This window comes from Rhinoderma darwinii, chromosome 6, assembly GCF_050947455.1.
Source record: "Rhinoderma darwinii isolate aRhiDar2 chromosome 6, aRhiDar2.hap1, whole genome shotgun sequence".
In the NCBI taxonomy this organism is placed as follows: domain Eukaryota; kingdom Metazoa; phylum Chordata; class Amphibia; order Anura; family Rhinodermatidae; genus Rhinoderma; species Rhinoderma darwinii.
In genome coordinates, this window is record NC_134692.1 from 12,509,266 (window position 1) to 12,531,029 (window position 21,764).

The 21,764-nt window shown below is 43.3% G+C and overlaps 1 protein-coding gene across 2 annotated transcripts in view; it reads right to left on the reverse strand.

Annotated features, from left to right (window-relative positions):
* The window catches only part of SPEG (striated muscle enriched protein kinase), a 151,977-nt gene that overhangs the window by 86,870 nt on the left and 43,343 nt on the right, over positions 1-21,764 (reverse strand). For both annotated transcript variants that reach the window (XM_075829143.1, XM_075829144.1), the window contains exons 6-11: positions 18,227-19,668; positions 17,585-17,728; positions 14,801-14,983; positions 9,386-9,570; positions 8,531-8,619; positions 7,590-7,765 (exon numbers count right to left, since the gene is read on the reverse strand). In XM_075829143.1, coding sequence (XP_075685258.1) covers positions 7,590-7,765; positions 8,531-8,619; positions 9,386-9,570; positions 14,801-14,983; positions 17,585-17,728; positions 18,227-19,668 — 2,219 coding nt within the window. The remainder of the gene's footprint in view (positions 1-7,589; positions 7,766-8,530; positions 8,620-9,385; positions 9,571-14,800; positions 14,984-17,584; positions 17,729-18,226; positions 19,669-21,764) is intronic.

A 21,764-nucleotide genomic window follows, 5' to 3' on the forward strand; every position in this document is an offset into this window, starting at 1 on the left:
AACCGCCACGCGGAGAAAATCCACCCGCGAACAGGGACGAAACCACAAAGAGACCACGTCTGGCAGAAAAAAGTCCCGCGACCCCGGCCGAAGCACCCAGCAACACCAGGTGAGTACCGTGTATGTTGAGTAATAATATAACTAGTCAAGAATTTATGAATATGTTGCTAGTGTTGGAATTATCATATTGTGAAGATGTAGCCCATGAATAGTTGGATCAATAGTTGCATTAGTTCAAAACAGATCCAATAGCAATATTAACACGAGTGACAATATTTTATTCTGAGACATAGATTATTCTGAAAACTAGATAGTATGTTACTGAGAGGAAGATGTATATTGAGACTTGATAAATGTTTGGTTTGTATTGTTAATTGTTTGACACCGGTGAATTCCTATATCTAGGGTGTGAGAGGAAAAAACCAAATATCATAAAGTTGGTGACAGATCATGACGTAAATATAGTTGTCAGAACCCAATTTTGATAGATGTGGTTGGTATGGACAAAAAAATATATATTTGATCAGCAAAACATGTAATTGAAACTAGATGTTACTGTATATATGGCATATCATTATCATGAATGAACTTGGCATTCTGGAATATGGGATGGATATTAGATATTTGTAAGTTAATAGTGAAACATAAGATCCTTCCTAAGGTTGAGTCCTTTCGGAAAACGAGTTTCCAAATTATAAATCCAGAATGCCTCCCGTGTAAGTAAGCGATGTTTCAAATCACCTCCTCTATTTGTCCCCCTTGTTTTCTCTATAGCATATGTGCGGAAAGAATTGACATTTCTGTTATGGCAAGTAACAAAATGTCTGGCTGCATTGGATATGTTGATAATAGATGGATTGCGTATATAACTAAGATGTTCCAAAATACGAATTTTAAGTTTCCTTGTAGTGCAGCCTACATACTTGAGTTTACATGTAGTGCATTCAATGATATACACTACATGGTCACTATTGCAGTTCATGTAGGATTTGATTGCAAAAGTGGAGGTATCTGTAGAGTTTGAGTATTGTTTAGTTGTTGGTCATTCTGAACTCAATATTTTAGTATTTTTGATCTTGTCATAATAGGATCAATATTTAACATTCAACATTTAGCATATTCGCAAGAATATACCACACTGTTACCTCAATACAGATCATATAAAGACCATAAGTTTCTGTTCATTTGGCATATTAGATCATTATAATATCCAAATACGATATAACTTTGACATATTTGTATCATATTATAATTAAATTATTTATTTCAACATATACCAAAGTTTACAAACGAGAGATTTCTTTTGAACAATTACAGATCTTGAACAGGTCGTCACACTATAGAAATATACAATTATCCGTCTTTTCTTCATTATCTTTTTTAACTGTTTCTACATACTAACATTTTTTATGTTATGATTTGTCAACATGTAATGTTTTTTATGTATGCACAAGTATTTTCAGGGCCGTGTGTCTCAATTTTCCCATATGAGCTACACAATTATAAACGGGCTCACTTAATATTAACAATGCCGCAGTTACTTTTATATATTGTATTTCTGCAATAAAATTGTATCAACATCATACACTAGATGTATATACAATGTCAATGTGTGGATATGTCATTCATTTATTCAATCAAAATTTGTTTTTACTTACCTGTCAGATGATCGTCAGTCATTCTTTAACTGACGTGGTTTACTAATTACTGATATTTGCATATTCATCACAACACCTGATTGCCCAGCTTATAGAGAAAGCTCAGACACACGGTCATTACCTTACTTGCCATGATTAAGAACGCAGCTCGCGTTCGAAACGCGTAGGCTCAGGTTCAAACCCTGACTACTTGCATCTTGGGACTGCGTCTCCCGTTCGATTTTACTACTTTTCTCCAATAAACATGGGACTCTCATCTCCCTTTTAATACCATCATCAGCGCTGGATCAATTCTTTCTCCTCATTTGATATTTCACACCGCGGGCCGTCGCGGGGATCCGACTGACGCTACCAGGAGACGCAGACCGGTGAGCTGGAGGTTCTCTCCCTGTTTTCACTGTGGTTTATACATAGTCTAAGAGGGCCTGAGGTAGTCTAAAATCCACCTCCTATCATATCAGAGGTTTAGGTGGCCATTCTGTCCACCATGCTTTACGCTGCAGCTCTGCTTTGTCATATTGACAGCTGTGTAAAATCACAAACTCACCACAAGCTCAGCAGGAATTCAGCTTGTGCTGCTAAATGTAATACATTTATGTATTTATCTTTATCTCATGCCTCTCTACAGCGGTTGCATAACTACAGCTCCCATCATGCCCTATGTATTTGGAAGCTTGTGTGGGAAAGCAGCTTATGAGCCCCAGTGGCAGCAGAATCAATGAAGGTGCAGTCCCTTAAAGGTTTGTGGTGATTTCCAGTGATGAAAATCTCAACATAACCAAAGAGAGTCATCATGTTTAGACTGTTGGAGGTCCAAGCTCATGGATTCATTCCTTCTAATGTTATCTTCCAACATAATTTATTTAGTGAAATTCCCCTTTAAATAGTAATAAAATCTTAAAGTCTCGATTATAGCCGTTTCCTTATATAGTTCTCAGTTCTTATGGTTTATTTAACCTGCAGTACCACTTTTGACCACCACTGGTTGCAATGTTTTACATAGACGTCAATATAACAGCGCCCCCATCTGTGTCTAACTTTTTTTTTTATAACACAAACGGAACTTTCCATTTTTTTTTACATTTTCCGGCCTTATTAAAAATATAGTACCATGAGCTAAAGGACGCAAAAAGTTGACACATCTTTTGTGCTTAAAATACAACAGGCAAATATTAGAAACACAGGAATAAAAACAGATTAAATGCAACACACAGTTACAGTGTTAGGCATACAACAATAAAACGCAGCAAAGCCAAAAGCTGGACATGCACATTTATCAGCAGGTAGGTGAAAATCAGACTGGAAATGTTAGCCGACTAAGAAATGATAGATCTGGATATAAATCGTCAAAAATATGTCATATGCAAAGCACAGATTAGTTCACATGACCAAAACATTCTGGTTGAGACTTAGATCAGAAATAAATCAGATATTTCATTATATGACGTAGGAAAATTAAAGCAACCAACCAAATTATAGAAATTGCTTTGTAGAAATACCCGGAATTAGTGCAATATTGCGCATTATCGCCCCTGATATTATCCCGAGGGGGGTGCACGACATCGCATGTGTACCTTCTGATTCATTGACCTGTTCTGTTCTAAATAATACAGCAAGCACCCATGCGATTTCATTCGCCCTCTCCATAGACTACTATCAGCAGCTCTAAGGTACAATATATCTACGGCAACGGCACGGCTCCAATGCGACATTTGGTCACGAGCGTGGTAAAATCGCACCTATGTTACCTCAATGTTTTGCTACGAGGGAAATGTTATGAGTGACTTGTGACTGTCCCAAAAATTCTAACCATGTTGGAATTTTTGTGATTATTGCGCAACTTTCTCCCCCTTGTTGGTCACGGAAATGCCACCATTTAAGGGTGACCAAAAGTTGTCATGGAGCCTAGATGTCCGATAGAAGGACAAAAAATACCAGGGCTGTTCTCCTACATGGTCATGGGCCCAGGAGATGATTGAGGACCCCCCTCCATCTTTACAGAACACGGACTCGTCCCTTATAATTGCATCGTAATCTTAGGCCTTATTGATGATATGTCCTGTGTGTACAATGATAAAAACTAATAGGTTATAACTGAATAATCCCATAAATAATAATTTCTAGTGGTAAGTGATTGGCTCCAAATGAGGATCTTCTGCTGCATCATTGGGGCTCATTATTGTGCCGGAGCCTGGTGGGCCCCCGGGGGAACATCTGCTACTCTAGAGGGCCAGTCGAACGCTGGATATTGTTGTATTATACACAGTAAAACATTTTAGGATCACTGAAAAGGGTAACTAAATGTTCAAACTTCTAACACGTCATAGTGACATGTCAGAAGTTTTGATCTCTGGGGGTCCGAGCACTGAATGAAGCGGCAGAAGCGTTTATGTGAGCGCTGAGCCGCTTTGTTTCTGTTCGGCTTTTCTCGGAAAGACGATTGAGCGTTGTAGGGATTCAAAGACTTTCTATGGAGTCCCTACACCAACTACTCGGCTATCCGAGAAAAGCTGAACAGAAAGTAAGCGGCTCAGCGCTCACATAAGCGCTTCTGCCGCTTCGTTTTAGTGATCGGTGGGGGTCTCAGTGCTCAGACCCCCAGCAATCAAAACCTGTGACATTTCAGACTTTCAGACGTTTGTTGAACATTTTCTAAAAAGATTGAGAATGATTTTTGGGTTATTGACCTTTTTATAGACTTCTTGGGACACATGGGAGATGTTTGTGAGGATGCGTTATCCTTCTATGTGCACGTCCCCTATTAAATGCATTATAACCTCTGCAGAGGGACAGAACTATAGACAGTGCAGAGGTTGTGGACACACCTGCGCGCTGGTGCGTGAAGGGGCCAAACTGCACCTCTGCCCCATTAGAGGGCGCTAGCACTGGCATGTCATAGTTTGGAGGGGCTCTGTTAAAGATTTAGCTTTTTTTTTTACCCTGGAGCTTAAAGTCAAGTTTCCGCTGCTGGTCCTCGTGGGTCCTGTTGTGGCTGGGCCCATTATCATGGACGGACCGGGGCCCTCTGTTAATTGAGGGACCCTTCCGGGACTTAAATATTGATGAGGTGCATCTGTAAATAATGAACCACCTTCCTTATGCTGCAGTTCCCAAGATCTGGTCTTGGGAAGAACTTTTCATACTATGTATATTACAAAATGAGAGTCCTAAATGGTCTCCATAAAACTCCTACAAATCCTTTAAGGCCTTGAGCAAAGTGAAATTCTTCCGGTGTCACTGGGACATATTAAATTATCTGTCTATGGCCACCTTACAAAATTGACCGGGGTGTTGTAATCAGCATTTAAACTATAGGAATTAAATGTATATCAGGCGGCATCTTGCGTTATTGGTTGAGTAGTCTTTTTTTTTTTAAATTTAAGTAAAACTCCGGGAAAAAGGGGGTGGTGCATGACAAAAGACTTCTCTCTTTCAGAATCCCTACATCAATGTTTCATACTCCACCCCCATAGGCTCTGCACTAGGCATGACACAGTGTCTCAGTTTTACATATGATGTTCCTTAAAATCCCTTTCTCAACTTGCAACATAATCCCCCCACCCTCATTCTTCATATGCAGATATCATAATTTACAATCTTTCTTATTCCTGCAGTACCAGGTACCCAAAGAGGCCCAGCACACTCAACAAGGGCAATAAATGCTGCTAGGGCAATGCCACCTGACCCCACACAGGCAATCACAGGTTGCATAATCTTTTGGGCAGTCTTCTCAAACTTCCAGTTGACTTAAAGGGAGGTACCTAAAACAAGTCTGTGTAGCATGGAGAGGCAGTCTATTGTATAGGAAATACAACTTTTTTTTTTTTTTACATTTTCTGGGTCTATAGCTCACGTACTATAATGGTGGTCACCCAGGCATAAAGACAAATCATTAGTAATGAATCTGAACTACTACAACCAGCTGAAGGGGAAGAGAAATAGCCATAGACTATGGAAGGTAAAACTAATAAAACCACATCTATGCAGTCCCTAAATTTTTTCAAGCAACTGTGGATGCCCCATACAAGTACCATGCCAGTCAATGATAGGGCCGATGAATATAGCAATCCATAGTCATTCAATGGTAGATCATGGCTTCTGTGGACTGTATTATACATCTGCATTACCAGTCATGCCTCTCATTCTGAAGTGTTACTGGTCACTGAGCATAGCTTGTTGCCCGTACCCAACTTCCCAGCTGGAAGCTACGCATGCAGCTGGTGGTTTTTAATGGTGGCGCCATGCAAAAACCAGGGAAAGGCTCAGCTTAAGGCAACATGCAGTCTATTCCTATGCGGAGAAGAGAGTGACAGGAGGTGACTGTCACTTTGTCCACAACCCAGGAGCCCCAGAACCCAACACGCCATACTTATCTCTATCAGGAATAAGTATGAGCCAGATCAGAGAGCTCAGTACAGATTTACGGGAGAAAAAATATTGAAAAAAAGTAAGTCCGCAGACCCTTGTACTGGAAAATCAGATCTGTAGCCATAAACTGTAGGATTTACAGCATTTTTGCAAATTGAATTTTAGCATGAAAAATTTTAAAAAATATATAAAAAAACCAAATCTTCAAAAATATCGGATATCAACCATTAATTTTTTAATTAAAAAAAAAGAATGTATTAAGAGCAATTCCATCCTAGGTATATTCATATATTTAGGTCATCCCTGTATAAAATAAAAAAAAACAAAAAGAAAAAGAAACACACCAAATGCCCTTTTAATGGTCTTGAGTCCGGAGAACATGATCCAATTGGTAAGTACTAGATTAAAACTTGTAGGAGTTTCCCAATCATTGCTGCGTGTGCTCGAGACCCCATATAGGGGCAGCATGAAATGTTTTTGCTATTTTTGCCCCAGGAAGGTCCAAAATTGTATTACACTAAACAGTGTTGCAGATCATGTACGTTCTAGTGTATTTTCTAGTAAGGGCAGAATTGCTCTATAACGGCTAAGCAGCATTTTGCAAGTGTATAAAGGTTTTAATGTGTTTTTCCTCATAGCCCCATATAGCTTTCACTATATACTGTGTCCTTGGTAATCACGCGATCAGTCATTGAGTGCTATGTAAAAGCAAAAGTAGTAAAAAAACAAAAAACACAATAAAACGCTTCAGCTTACTGACCACTAGACTCCGTATCTGCCATAAAAAGAGGTTCCTCTGAATAATGGCCCAGATTGTCCATGGCGGGACAGAATAACGGGCAGTCAATAAAGGGCTAAAGTGATTGGTTGTGTCCAGTTTTTATGCATTACAAGCCGAGAGGTCTTTTATTTACCCCTTTTTGCTACCCAAGATATATCCAAAATGTACAACTGTGCCCTCAATATAGCTTTGCCCCACTAACCAACCACCCCTTCTCTATCACTAAGGGGAAAAAAGTCAATTACAATAATAATAATAATAATAATAATAATAATAATAAAAAATAATAATAATAATAATAAGAAAAAAAATAATTGAAATAAAAAAACTAGAAACATAATAAAATAATAAAAAACAACAATAAGATAAAAATAATCCAAATAAAAATAATGAAATAAAAATAGAAACATATAAAAATAATAATAATTAAAAAAAATACATATCAACATATAATTTATTTACTCTGCAGCCCTCTAAACTATTCTGACCTAGGATAGTGTCGGGTTTGCCTATATAGCTTACCTCTCAACACTTAAATCTCAAAAAGTTCAGCCTCATTTTATAAAAATGGAAATCTGCATATCCCGCCTCTATGATGTCCCTTTACAGAACAGTCCCATAAAAAAATGGGACTGTTGGGAGGTGTGTATAGTAAATATTGCCCTGACACTTACACAAATATTCCGTACATTACTACACAACTGATATATCGTATATACATGTCATTTTGTAGCTATAGAATATATTCAGGGGGGCAGAGTTAATGCTGTGATTGGTCTTACCTCTTACTTCTACCTTGGCCTCGCATTGCTTTGTTCCATATTCGTTTATTGCTTTGCAGGTATAAAATCCGCAATCCCTTTTCTCGGACACCGCAATATGAAGTGAAAATACGCCTTCATCTTCCTCCGTCATGTGATGTTTTCCACCGGATTTTACCTGCTGCTTATTCTTCAACCTGTCCACGATTGGGAGAAGAAATTTAGAATAAATTGATGGCGCGGCCAAGAATTTGTACTTGTCGTCTACAGACGTATAAATACACGAGAACGCCACTCTAGGAATTATTAATACAAATTATTTATTTAAATCTGAAATAATTGATGGTTTATGTTTTCCCATCCAACTGAACACCAACAAAATTATAAATGCTGTCCACTAGCAGACTGACATTGAGAACAAGGGTACTGTGTGAACTAAGAACTTACGCTGTAGGTTTTACACTTGAGCATCAATTTTAAGTTTACATCTAGATAAGAAGCGGAGTAACTTACAAATACATAAATTTACTTACACTGGTCCCCAATTATAATCTGTATAGTCTAGATTATATTCTAGAGCTGCATGCTGGTCCATACTGGAATAAGTTAACGTTATGGGACAGACAAACCCCTTACAGTTTAGCTAGACTTGTATAATGCACACTGCTGTACTGCCTTCTGGAAAAGTTACATCACACTACTATACAGTGCCGGGAATAAACACTACATCTCCCACAATGCAGCACAGCAGAGCATGCTCTTTTCAGCAACATGTGAATCTGAATCACCAGGGAGACTGGGATCAAATCTAAGTATGTGCAGATTTCTGGATACAGTTCTAGATGTGACTGGAGTATATGAAGTGACACAAGACCAGCAAGATAACATTAGAGTACAATGTATTGGACTGTAAACACTGACCCTAGGTTTTAACTTATGTTACGGTGTGAATAAATACTCACCAACTTATCATTGGCTTGGGCTCTCCTTGCACTTGGACTCGGAGAATAATCTCCTGGCCCTCGAATACCATCTGGTCTGACAGAGCCACCTAAGGAAAAGTCACATAAAAGGGTAATTCACACCTATACCAGTTACAACATTTATATATTTATATCAATACTGCTATTCCAGTGCCCTGGCATGTAGTTGTAGGGGGTACCCAAATGCCAAACACCAGTATTTTAAATGGCCCAAGAGCTTCAAGTTACCCTTCTGCCAGTGCCAAAATAAACGTGCCCATAGTGCAGTAAACGCTTCGGGAAACCTCCCCACCGCCAAAGCTTTCCCCTTCTACCAAACATATCCCACACTATACCTCACCACAAGAGGAACACACATATTTCAATGGATAATGATATAGGGGAGTATGGAAGCAAGAGCAGTGGGGTACTGTGGCATATTAAAGGTCCCATAGACCCCCCCCCCCCCCCACCATCCCAATGCCCCTTGCAGATACGGTGGTCCAGCAGTGTCCCCGCTTCTACAGCTGTAAGTAGATTACGCTTTGATATCACTAGTTGAAAACGGATTCTTATTGGTCAGTTGTCTCTTCCTACTGGGGATTGTTGCAGGCAGCGGAATCTCCTCGAGACCCAAGAAGCTCTTGTCCTCGGAAGTTTAACATGCCGATCCTTCCCCCCCCCCAAAATCGAACAAAGTTTGGCCGAACATCTAATACACATTAGATGGTTGGTCAGTCCCGCCGAAAATCGACAGGTTCAGCCGACGTTATGTGTCTGGCCATCTTAAGACCCCACTATCTACTACAGTAGTTTCCCGCATGCATAGTCAAAAAAACTCCTCTCGAATCTGACCTTGAATGATGGAGGGGCTTTAAAGGTCACACTGTGTTGGATGGTGGTTTTGCCAGCCATGCCGTGCTGTGGTGTTGCAGGCTCACTCAAATCTTCCTGAGGGCTCAGATACTCATCATCGGATGTAATGGGGCTCAGAACTTCTCGAGGGGTACCACGATGGACAGGAGACTCTGTGGCTGGTGCTGGAAGAAAAGAAGACAAGAGCTTCAGAATCCTTAGAAGGCTTGGGAAGTGCACAAAGAGAGGAAAGCCCAATAGCAAAAGTCAATACAGGACCCCCATCATGGTGCCTACTCAAACCAACACTGCCCATCCCAGAACATGAGTGCCCAATTCCCTTGCAGGAGAGAGGGGGTTGATGTGACCCTCAAGTCAGTCCCCCCACATTTCGTTGTTAATGTTGGGGTTCTTATAGAGTTAAGGAGCCCTGGGCAGGGGTACCCCGTCTAGAAGATCCTACTTTCCACAGGTCTTATAGATGTTCAGGGCTTGGGCACAATTATAAGGCATGCCAATGTATTTGTGAACTAGTACGGGCCTATACTGGGGGGGCGGGGGCACAGAAAGTAATAGGCCCCAAGCAAAACCAGTATATGGGCCCCTTGTTCTTGAATAGCATTCACCTGAAGTGTCTCAGAATTTCTGCTGGATTGTTAGAGTCATGAAATGTATTCCACGCAATCTAATACAGTAGGAAGCGGCAAGGGGCCCCGTTACCTAGTGGGCCCCTGTGCAACTGCACAGGTTGCAGATATGATATGATATGTCTGCCCCTGCCTATAGCTTTAAATAAAACTCCAGCATGAAGACTTTAGATGCCAAGGAGCACAATCATAGAAGAAGGTTCCAGCTAGGACACTGTAGACTATTGCCTTAGTCAACAAAACAAGACACCCTACGATTATAAGAAGCTCAGTAACGTCTATCACAATCTCCACAAAGTTTTGTCATTGCTTAGCTGCATCTTCTGTGCTCTTAGGATATTTTTGTTAGTCAAAAATTCAATAATGTCTAAAATGGCCTTCTGCCAAAAACACCCCCCCCCCCCTCGCCCTCTACCACCACCACCTCCCAGCAGAGCACTGGCATCTATCCTGACTGCCAAAAAAAGAACTGAGTGGAGCCTCTGCTATCTGCACGGAGAACGAGACACGTAAGGAGAAGGACAGACACAGAAACACTCACCAGTTTAGGGCTACAGACCCGCAGAAACATCTCGGACTATTCTAAGACATGAAGAACAAAAAGAAGCAAAAAAGTACGAAAAGGTGCACCAAGAGTGGAGGAAAGGCGTCCAAGATAATGGGTGCCGCCAGGACGAGGAGGGCAGAGGAACAAAGAAAGTAAGTTGGGAAAGAAGACGGAAGGCTGAAAGGGAAAGTGTATAGGGAGGGTAGAGCCGAGAAAGAAGAAGGATGCACATAAAAAGGAAAAAGCACAGAGGGAAGAGAGGGAAAGAAGAAGGGTGGAGAGACTGAACATGACGAGGTCACCTCGAGTACAATCTGTTGCTGTATTTAGACTCTCACCCTCCTCGCTCCCTCCCACCAGCGAACAGAGAAAGAAAGACAGTGAACAGGACAGAGAGGTGCAGGAGACAGGACAGGGAGGGATGGCGGCGGTGGCACTGGAAGCGACCGGGAGCTACCACCGTCCCCGGACACTCCTGCCCCACAGAAGCCGGCGCTGCCAGTGCCCTCTGACAGTGTACACAGCTGATCACAATAAATACTATTCACAGAGACATAGGGGACTCGGGTTTCTCAATTCCTCCTGCCACCAAAGAAGCCCGAGACACGTAACTGTCCGACAATGACGGTCATTTTGTGCAATGACACTTGTGAGAGTCAAATTCCAACGTGCAGCAGATGCTGAGCTAATGAGAATAGAATTTATTATACAAGACCGACATTAATCCAGGTTTAATACTCCGGCTTTATAGAATAGGAATGAAATGTATCTGTACATGGGTGGTAAAGGGGCCATAATCCCCATGTAAGTGCGACGTCATCCCTCATGCCGCAGTGGTGGCATAGCAAGTCTTTCTATCGATCACTCATCATTTTCAAGGTCTCTTTTGCTGTCCGTGAATTTGTACATTCTGGTTTACATTAAAATGTTGAAATGCTGCACAAAACGAATACTTTTCACAGCTGAGGTTTTGTTACAATTGTATCCAGTCTAGGGCAATACTCTGAAATAAATACATCAGTAGCAAAAATCTCTCTCTTGCCCTTATAGTTTGCTACAATATATCAGTGTAGACGCTATACCTTCCAACTTTCAAAGAATGAAAAAAGGGGGACCACTCAGGGGAATTTTTTTACGTTGAGCCACGCATCTTACCCCACCAAATCCTTGTCCATTTATGCCCAATTCTGCCCAGTCTAGTGTCACTGCTACTAAAATAGCGCTGCGGCCCCTTCATTTTCAGGATTGAAGGCATACTGTAATATTTCCCTACACAGTAATAGTGCTTCCCTTTGTGCCACACACATTAAAACTGTCCCTCATTGTGCCCCCAAACTTATGCTGCTCCTATACAGTAATAGTCCCCCACACCGTGCTAGTGCCCCCACACAGGAATAGTGCCTTCTTTTATGCAGCACTTGGTGCCAACTTAGTGCCCCATACACTTTCACAGTGCTCTTGTTGTGTGGCACACAGTAATAGTGCCCCCACACAGTGATGATGCCCCCATATTGCCCCCACACATTAAGGATGCCCCCTGAGTGCCCTCACACAGTAAGGATTCACCCTTAGTGCCCCCACAGACCAAGGTTGCCCATTTGTAACCCCTTAAGGTAATGGTGCCCCCTTAGTGCCCTAACACAGCAGTAGTACCCTTTTGGACTCTCTGTGTGGCACAAAGTAATAGTGCCCCCACACAGTGATAATGCCCCCTTAGTGCACAGTAAGAAAGTCTGATTAGTGCTAACACAGTATGGATGCCCTCTTAGCGCTCCCACACAGCAACAATGCCTCTGTGTGCCCCCACACATTAATAAATGTCCCTTTCGTGCTCCAGCACAGTAAATATGCCCCCTTAGTGCCCCCCACACTGTTAATGCTACCATAGTGCCCCACACAGAAACCATGCCCCCTTTGTGTCCACACACAGCAAGTATGCCCCCTTAGTACCCACACAGTAATTATGCCCACATAGTGCCCCCACACAATAAGGATGCCCCTAATGCCCACACACAGTAAAGAAGCCCACTTAGTGCCCCACACACAGTAAGCATCTCCCCTTAGTGCCCATACACAGTAAGCATCTCCCCTTAGTGCCCATACACAGTAAGGGTATGTTCACACGGCAGCGTCCGTAACGGCTGAAATTACGGGGCTGTTTTCAGGAGAAAACAGCCCCGTCATTTCAGCCGTACCGACATGTGCAGGCGCTTGAACGCCGCGTCCATTACGGACGTAACTGGAGCTGGTTTTCCATGAAGTCCATGGAAAACGGCTCCATTTACGTCTGAAGAAGTGACATGACACTTCTTTGGAGCGGGCGTCTATTTACGCTCTGTCTTTTGACAGCGGCGCGTAAATATACGCCTCGTGTGAACAGACAAACGTCAGCCCATTGCGAATTACATCCGTAAATAAGCTGTGTGAACATACCCTAAGGATGCTCCCTTAGTGCACATACACCGTAAGGATGCTCCCTTAGTGCCCCTACACACAGTAAGCATGCCCTCTTAGTGCCCCACACACAGTAAAAATTCTCACTTAGTGCCCCCACACAGCAAGCCTGCCCTTTAATGCCCAACACAGTAAGGATGCCCCCTTAGTGCCCCCACAAAGTTTGGTTGCCCCATTAAAGCCCCCATAATAACGGTTCCCCCTACACATTAACAATGCCCCCTTAGTGTCCCAACACAGTAAATATGTCCCCTTAGTGCCGTCCCACAGTAATTATGTCACCTTAGCGCCCACACAGTAATGGTGACCCTTCACAATAAGGATGCCCTTTTAGTCACTCCCCACAATAAGGATGTCCCCTTAGTGCCTCCCCAGACAGAAATTGTGCCCCTTAAATTAATACTCATCCAGCCCTGTTCCCACAACGAACGGAGCGAGTCATTCTGCAGTCCTCCTCTGTCCTGTGTAGTCTGCGGCCAGGCGACCTGCATGGAGCCGCCAATTGCAGGGGTCAGAGAGGGAATGGTGTTGGAGGGAGCTGGATGCAGGTACAGTTAGGCAGCGGGACATGCGTCAGGCATCAAAGGATAGCTGGCAGTGCTCTGAAATCTGGGACTATCCCACTGGATCTGGGACGGTTGTGAGGTATGGTGTAGGTAATATGTATCAGTCTGGAGTAGAAGATTGTCTAGACTGGATACAATTGTATAAAACCCTGTTGTGAGAACTTTTAGGTCTGTAAAGTTTTTTAGTCTCTGAATTTAGACAATAATATTGCTATTTACTAACAGCAAGCAGCCTGTGGGGACCCGGGCGGGCCCTGATGAGAAGCCAGGGGCGCTGAATAAATGCCATTTTTATGTCTGATCTTGGGTCTGATTGAAGGATCCATGCTTTGGGGGCTACAAAAGGTGACTTATTACTTTTGGGGCACTATTACCTTTTGGGGGCTACAAAGAGGGCTACTTACTTCAGGGACACATAGAAGTTTATTACTGTGTGGGGTCACAAAGAAGGGCACTGTGGGGCACAAAAGGGAAATTTTACTGTGTAAGAGCACATGGGGGGAGGTTTTACTCTGTAGGGCCACAAAGGGGGGTATTATTAATGTGTGGGAACATTATAAAACTTTGTAGGGGAACAAAAGCGGAACTAAAACTTTGCGGTGGGGTACTATTACTGTGTAGGGGCCCGGAGAGGTATTGGGGGATGGGATACGGGCGGAATTTTTGCACCAGGAACCATGAGCCTTTAGCTGTGTACTTTCAATTATGTGAAAAGTGCAGGCCCCGTGTCCCCCTAGAAGGTCTGTACTGTAGGTGAAATGGCATGTGCACCAGTTGCCATAGATAACACTATAACTGCGGCGGGCTCTCATAGGAAGCAGGTGATGGTGGGCCCTTTGTTTTTTTTTTTTTTTTCAGATGATTTGACTGGGCCCTCCGAGCCATCTGAGCGGGCGTCTATTGTAGAACACATCAGGATGTGTTTTCAGCCTCTGAATGCGCACAACAATGTTTCCATTCAGTAACAGAAAGCAGATATTTTGAAAAAGGTGAGCAACTGACTTAAAAGGATTATTAGAATGTTGAATCCACACTTCTTGGTTTTGTTGTGGTGTTTTGCAACAATGTAGCACAATAATTATAACTCAAGACAAGTCTCAGGACCCCCCACATTTTCTGGGGGTCAAATCAATATGTTGTATTATTTCAGACCTCAGTTATCTAAAAACACAAATATTGGGTGTGCTGGGCTCACAGTTACCTGGTTTGACGGTCAGGGCTCCGCAGCTACTGGCTTCACCCACTTCATTCCTTGCCGTTACTGTATAAATGCCAGAATCAGAAGGCAGCGCCCAGCGTATCATAAGAGTGTGCCTCTCTCCCTCGGCCCGAATCTGATGGGTAGGACTATTTTTTAGAGGGATTCGATCCTTCCTCCATATGACTGCCAGGAAAGAGCATAATATATTATTAGTATCCACCTATTCATATACAGCTACACGTGGAGAGAGCAGAGGCCATTGTTATACCCACGACCACACTACTATAACTATCAACCTTTGACTCACAAATTGCAGAACATTTTCGCCCACCTCTATTCTGCCCACGAACACCCCCAAATCCCCAGGAAACATCCTTTTAAATATAAATGAACATAAAACAGGCCCTTTAGGCTGGGTTCACACGAGCATGTTACGTCCGTAATGGACGGAACGTATTTCGGCCGCTAATCCCGGACCGAACACACTGCAGGGAGCCGGGCTCCTAGCATCATAGTTATGTACGACGCTAGGAGTCCCTGCCTCTCCGTGGAACTACTGTCGTCCCGTACTGAAAACATGATTACAGTACGGGACAGTTGTCCCGCAGCGAGGCAGGGACTCCTAGCGTCGTACATAACTATGATGCTAGGAGCCCGGCTCCCTACAGTGTGTGCGGTCCGGGACTTGCGGCCGAAATATGTTCCGTCCTTTACGGACGTAACATGCTCGTGTGAACCCAGCCTGCGCTTCAGTTTGCGTAAACTATCCTGCAGTATTCTCCGCACCAATGTCTATGTTCTCTCCATTCGCAGAATAAGGTCTCCATGAATGGTGAAAGCATTATTTGAATCGGAGTTCCCTGCAGCGGCTTGCTTTATAACCCCAAAATCACTCCTGTCCATAAGGAAAGCCATTCAGGTAATAAAAGTAGGTGTTAGGGAAATTGCTGCAAATACAATTCTCTGATATAACGGGGGCTCCAAGGTGGAGTTTCCCTTTAAATTGAGCGGTGGGGTCTGCCGCTCTGGGTTCCTAGAGAATGAGCATTTCATCTAGATCCTGCTCTCACTCCATTAGGTACAAATATATAGATATACAGTGAATGGCCACTTTATTAGAGACACCTACTCTTTCATGATTGGAATTTCCCTGTGTGGAAACTAGACAAGAGATCAAGCTTTCCGTGGATCAGGGTCAGTGTGAATCCACGTTGGAATAGGAAAATTGAGCGATCTGAGCGACTTTGAACGAGACGTGGTCATCAGCACTAGACGAGCCGCCGCCAGTATTTCACAAACTGAGAACCTTATGGGGTTTTCTCGCACAATGGTGTGGAGAGTATACAGGGAATGGTGTGGAGAGTATACAGGGAATGGTGTGATCGAGGAAAAACATCCAGCAAAAGGGGATCCTGCGGACGTCAACAACGAAAGGGGTCAGAGGAGGATGTGAAGAATCATTCTGATGAACAGGCGGCGCACAGTCAAGAAAACCGCAGCAACATATAACGCTGGTGCTCCAACTAACGTGTCTGAACGCACAACTCGTTGTTCCGTAACCGCAGATGACCAGTTTCAGCGCCATTACTGTCCAACAGAAATAGAAAGGAAAGACTCCAGTGGGTGGAAGAGCAAAAAATTAGATTATGAGAGGTAGAAAAACATTGCCTGGTCAGTTGTATCCCGGTTTCTGTGGCACCGTGCTGATGGGAGGGTCAGAATTTGGCGCGGGCAGCATGAATGGATGAACCCGTCCTGTCAGGTGTGAACAGTTCAGGCTGGTGGAGGTGGAGTGATGGTGGGGGGCTGTTTTCTTCACCCTGGCTCCTCTGATACCTGTGGATGGACGGTTGAACAGTAGGGCTTCCCTAAGCATTGTGGCCGACCAAGTTCATCCCTTCATGGCAGATGATTACTCCATGGCAGAAGGAAACTTTACATCCTGTCCGCATGGGCCAATATTCCTGCAGAATGATTTCAACACCAAGTGGTATCTTTGCCACGACGAATTGCTGAAGGCCAAAGAAGGTCCAACGCGCTACTAGATGGGCGTCTCTAATAAGGCGGACATTCAGTGTATGTTCCAGACAATAGGCCATGAATAACAGTGTTAGTTTTCGGTTTGTCAGTGGGACCAAAAATGAGACAAAATTTTTTCCGTCACCGTGATGTCTACTATACCTCCCCAGTGTCCCATTTTTTAAGGATTTTTTTTTAAAAACTAAGGCTGGGTTCACACGAGCACATTAACGTCTGTAATGGACGGACGTATTTCGGCCGGAAGTCCCGGACCGAACTCAGTGCAAGGAGCCGGGCTCCTAGCATCATAGTTATGTACGATGCTAGGAGTCCCTGCCTCTCCGTGGAACTACTGTCCCGTACTGAAAACATGTTTTCAGTACGGGACAGTTGTCCTGCAGCGAGGCAGGGACTCCTAGCGTCGTACATAACTATGATGCTAGGAGCCCGGCTCCCTGCACTGTGTTCGGTCCGGTACTTGCGGCCGAAATACGTCCGTCCATTACGGACGTAATTAGTGTGTGTGCACATACCCTTACTAGTAAGGGCTGGGGCTTATGTAAATATCACAAAAGGTGGGCATTTCTGGGAAGTCTATTGGGCCTTCCTGGGCGGATTTATGGGGGAGTTAATAATGTCCCACGATTGTGGATTTAAATGTTGGGAGATATGTATACCACTCATCCCAGTACTAACAGTGTACATCATAGACTAGATTTATGTGACGGTATATAACACCATCTATACAGTGTGCTCAGTACTAACCTTCTGGACTTGGTTTCGCTGTTATAATACATTTTAATAAAACTTCGGAGCCGGCATTCACCAGGGCACTTTGAAGGGGAATTTCAAACACTGGAGCCTCCCTCGGATCTTCATCCGCTGATACATAAGAATCATCTGAAGATTCTAGGGAAGAGAATGAAATGAAGATGGCAGTACGAAGGCAAATGACATCAGTAACTAAAAGAAATAAATATTAAATGGATTTTATAGGATCGATTTCCCATATAACAAAAATTCTGCTTCATTGCCGTTCTTAAACTGGCCACTAGGGCACATTAGGCTGACACTTCCAATTTTGTTGATCTTTTGTCGAATGAATGTCTATTGTGCTGCTGGAAACAAGATAAGCAGGATCACACCAATGACAGAAGCAGAGGGGGTTCACAGACTATGCTCCAAAATAAAATAAAAATACCACTTATATAAAGCTAATAAATAATCTGCTTAAATTATACAGCAATAGAGAAGTAGGGGGTATATTAATGCATAACTGAGCACATATGCCATTCATTTATGTGGCAAATACTACTGTGGAGGCTGTAATGGTGGCCGCACTGGTTGTCATGTTGCTTTTACAGTAGCACACACAAAGCACATATGTCCATTCATATTATAGCATACCTAGTTCTGGCGACATGACTCTGTGCCGCCGGCTCTTCCCTTTGCTTTTGGTGGTTTTGTTGGTCTTTCCACTGGTATTTGTTTCACTGCGCTTTTTGACTTGCCCTCCACCCTTCCCTGGTGGCCCTTGACTTCTGTGGGTAGGACCTGCTGGTGTAGCCCATGGGAGGTATCTGGTTTCTCCTCTCGTTTCTCCACCCATAGTTCCCTTTTCCCGCCCTATCCCTCTCTGTGCTATTTCCAGTGCTGGTGGGGCATGGGTGCTGGTTGGTGGTGGCTCACTTCCATGATCAGGAATCCTCTTTACGTGAGAATCTGCGACCTCCTGTTTAGGAGTTAGTGCCTTAGGGATGATAGGTTTTGGCGCATTGACGCTAACTTTAGGTGGTGGGTGGGATGTTAGTCGAATATCTGATTGCTTAACTACTTGATGGTGGATGATTGAACCATTTGAGGATTTCTCTGATACAGCAGCGGTTTGTCCTTTGAATCCACCATGAGGTTCCTTATCTTGTGGCATTTGGTTGGCAGTGGCACAGCTCCTCACTAGAGGTTTTCGGGCAGTGGCTGTATTTGCTGGCTTTTGTTCCTGAATTTCTGGTGCCTTAGAGTCTCTTAGCACTTGTGTTGGAGCAAGATCCAAAGGAGCAGGTTGGCTACTTGGGGTTCTTTGAGGAGAAGGTGATCTACGAGATAGATCTTGGGATGAACGGATTAGTTGTTGCTGGGAAACAGTTCTTTTAATGCGGGAAAGCTCTTGGGAAAATCGTGCCTCAACGTCACTTACGCGGCCAGAGAAGGCTCCTCTATCATCCAGTGAAGTAGTCTTGTACCTCAGTGAAGGATATCTCAAGGTATATCCACCTACTTCTGATCTCACTCCATCTCTTAGGTCATCCCTTAGCTCCTCAGATGAGGACTCTAAACCACCAGCCAGCCCATCTTCCCCAGGCTGGTCAAAGGACCTCGTCTTACGAAGTGGTAGCCATGATTGTACAGGAAAAGGGCTATCTGTCTGATCCAGGCTTTTTCTTCTCTCTTCAAGACAGCGCAATTTTTCAAAAATCTTTGAGCCTGAGCGGACCAACTTTGGAGATGCACGTAGGATGGACACTCGTCCTGATGATTCACTCAAAGGTGTTACAGGGCGAGACTCCTGGCCACTGACCTGAGAGCCAGCTGAGGACTTTGGCCTCTTAACCTTCTCCTCAAACTCTTCAACCACTGTGTCCTGGAATTGGGAAGGCATAAGGGTTTTCTTTCGGGGTGTAAGTGGCATTGATGGACCACGACCACTAGGCATAGGATTGGCAGCAGGCCGTTGCCCAAGGCGGGGAGAAGGAGGAGGTAGAACGGGAGGTCTTGGATTCTGAAGAGGCCGAGGGGAATCTGGGATGGCACCATTGATGCTGCCTCGGCGTAACCCACCTTCTGGTAAAAAGCTGCAAAGGAAAATAAAATGTGAGGTGAGAGGATTTCAGTGTTGGGGCACCAATAATAACTGGCTGGGATTTGTGGCTCTTTTAACTGGCTGTGTAATCCCCCCAATTAGTGCACTCTAGAGAGACCTACAATCATGATCCAAGGATGGATAATCCATAGACTTTAAGTTTACATAGTGCTAAGCCTAGTGGATTTCAATAGTGTGACCAAATAACAAAAAAAAAAAGACATGTTTAGCTTAGCTTTTATAGGGGTCGTCATGAAGACAACGACTATTAAAATAGAACCTGGTCCGGCGATCATCTGATTGCAGCAGATCTAGCTTCAGAAACCCCCGGTTGTTTTCTGGAGAAAGTCGCGTCTGGACAAACATTTCCCGTTTATGTATTACATGGATGGACAGGTCCCCCAGATAAAGAAACTATCTTTAAGCGTGGCTGTCTGCTCTGGCTCATAAAGAGGATCTCAAGTGGTGGACCCCTTCTATTATGTCCCTATGTCCCAATAGGGCAAATAGAAAGGGGTTGTCTTTGTGAGACAACCCATTTAAAGTGTAAATTGATCTTTGATCACCTATTTACATATTACGTATGGAATAAATCTACAAAAAAGTAATAACGAGCGCTCGTCCCAATACATAGCTCCTTGTGAAAGGAGCAAATGAGTGCCGATCAACCAGCTGTCTCGTTGATTGGCGCTCGTTTACACAGCTCACGTCGGGCCGTGTAAGAGGACCCTTACTTATCCTGTACTGATCCTGTGTTACATTCTGTATTATACTCCAGAGCTGCACTCACTATTCTGCTGGTGGAGTCACTGTGTACATACATTGCATTACTTATCCTGTACTGATCCTGCGTTACATCCTGTATTATACTCCAGAGCTGCAATCATTATTCTGCTGGTGGAGTCACTGTGCACATATATTACATTACTTATCCTGTACTGATCCTGAGTTACATCCTGTATTATACTCCAGAGCTGCACTCACTATTCTGCTGGTGGAGTCACTGTGTACATACATTACATTACTTATCCAGTACTGATCCTGAGTTACATCCTGTATTATACTCCAGAGCTGCTCTGTGTATTCTGCTGGTGGAGTCACTGTGTACATACATTACATTACTTATCCTGTACTGATCCTGAGTTATATCCTGTAGTATACTCCAGAGCTGCACTCACTATTCTGCTGGTGGAGTCACTGTGTACATACATTACATTACTTATCCTGTACTGATCCTGAGTTACATCCTGTATTATACTCCAGAGCTGCACTCACTATTCTGCTGGTGGAGTCACTGTGTACATACATTACATTACTTATCCTGTACTGATCCTGAGTTACATCCTGTATTATACTCCAGAGCTGCACTCACTATTCTGCTGGTGGAGTCACTGTACATACATTACATTACTTATCCTGTACTGATCCTGAGTTATATCCTGTATTATACTCCAGAGCTGCACTCAGTATTCTGCTGGTGGAGTCACTGTGTACATACATTACTTATCCTATACTGATCCTGAATTACATCCTATATTATACTCCAGAAATGCCCTCGCTATTCTGTGGCTTCAGAGCCGAAATCTCAGCATTTCCTTATCAGTGATTGCACAGAGCTTGCCCTCTTGACTTGTATTCTGGGAAGGGTTGTCTTTATGAGAGACATTGTACAGCAATAAATTATGTAAACTAAAAATGGCCATAAAGGGGCCCGGTCCAACCAATATTTTTTACTGGAGTTGTTAAAATATTTGCACTGATTAGTATTCATTTATCTGCTCATTTTAAGTATGATCTCATTTTGCTCTAAATGGGAGCTTCTCTTCCATCCAGTTTTTACCCCAACTCTTAAAAATTCCACCTTTAGTTATTTCTAGGACATGGTTAGTAAGCTTTGATTTAACTCCAATTAGGCGGGTTCATGTACTAACCCCAAATTAGGGAGCTGCATCACTTGGCAAGTGCCCGAACCTCTTTGGTACCGGCATTTTTGTTCTTGGAATCAGTGAGGTCCAAGGCTGCCAGGGGATAGCTAAAAGTGGAATTCCCCTTTAAATTTAATGCAACTTTTATTTATGTCTGGAATTT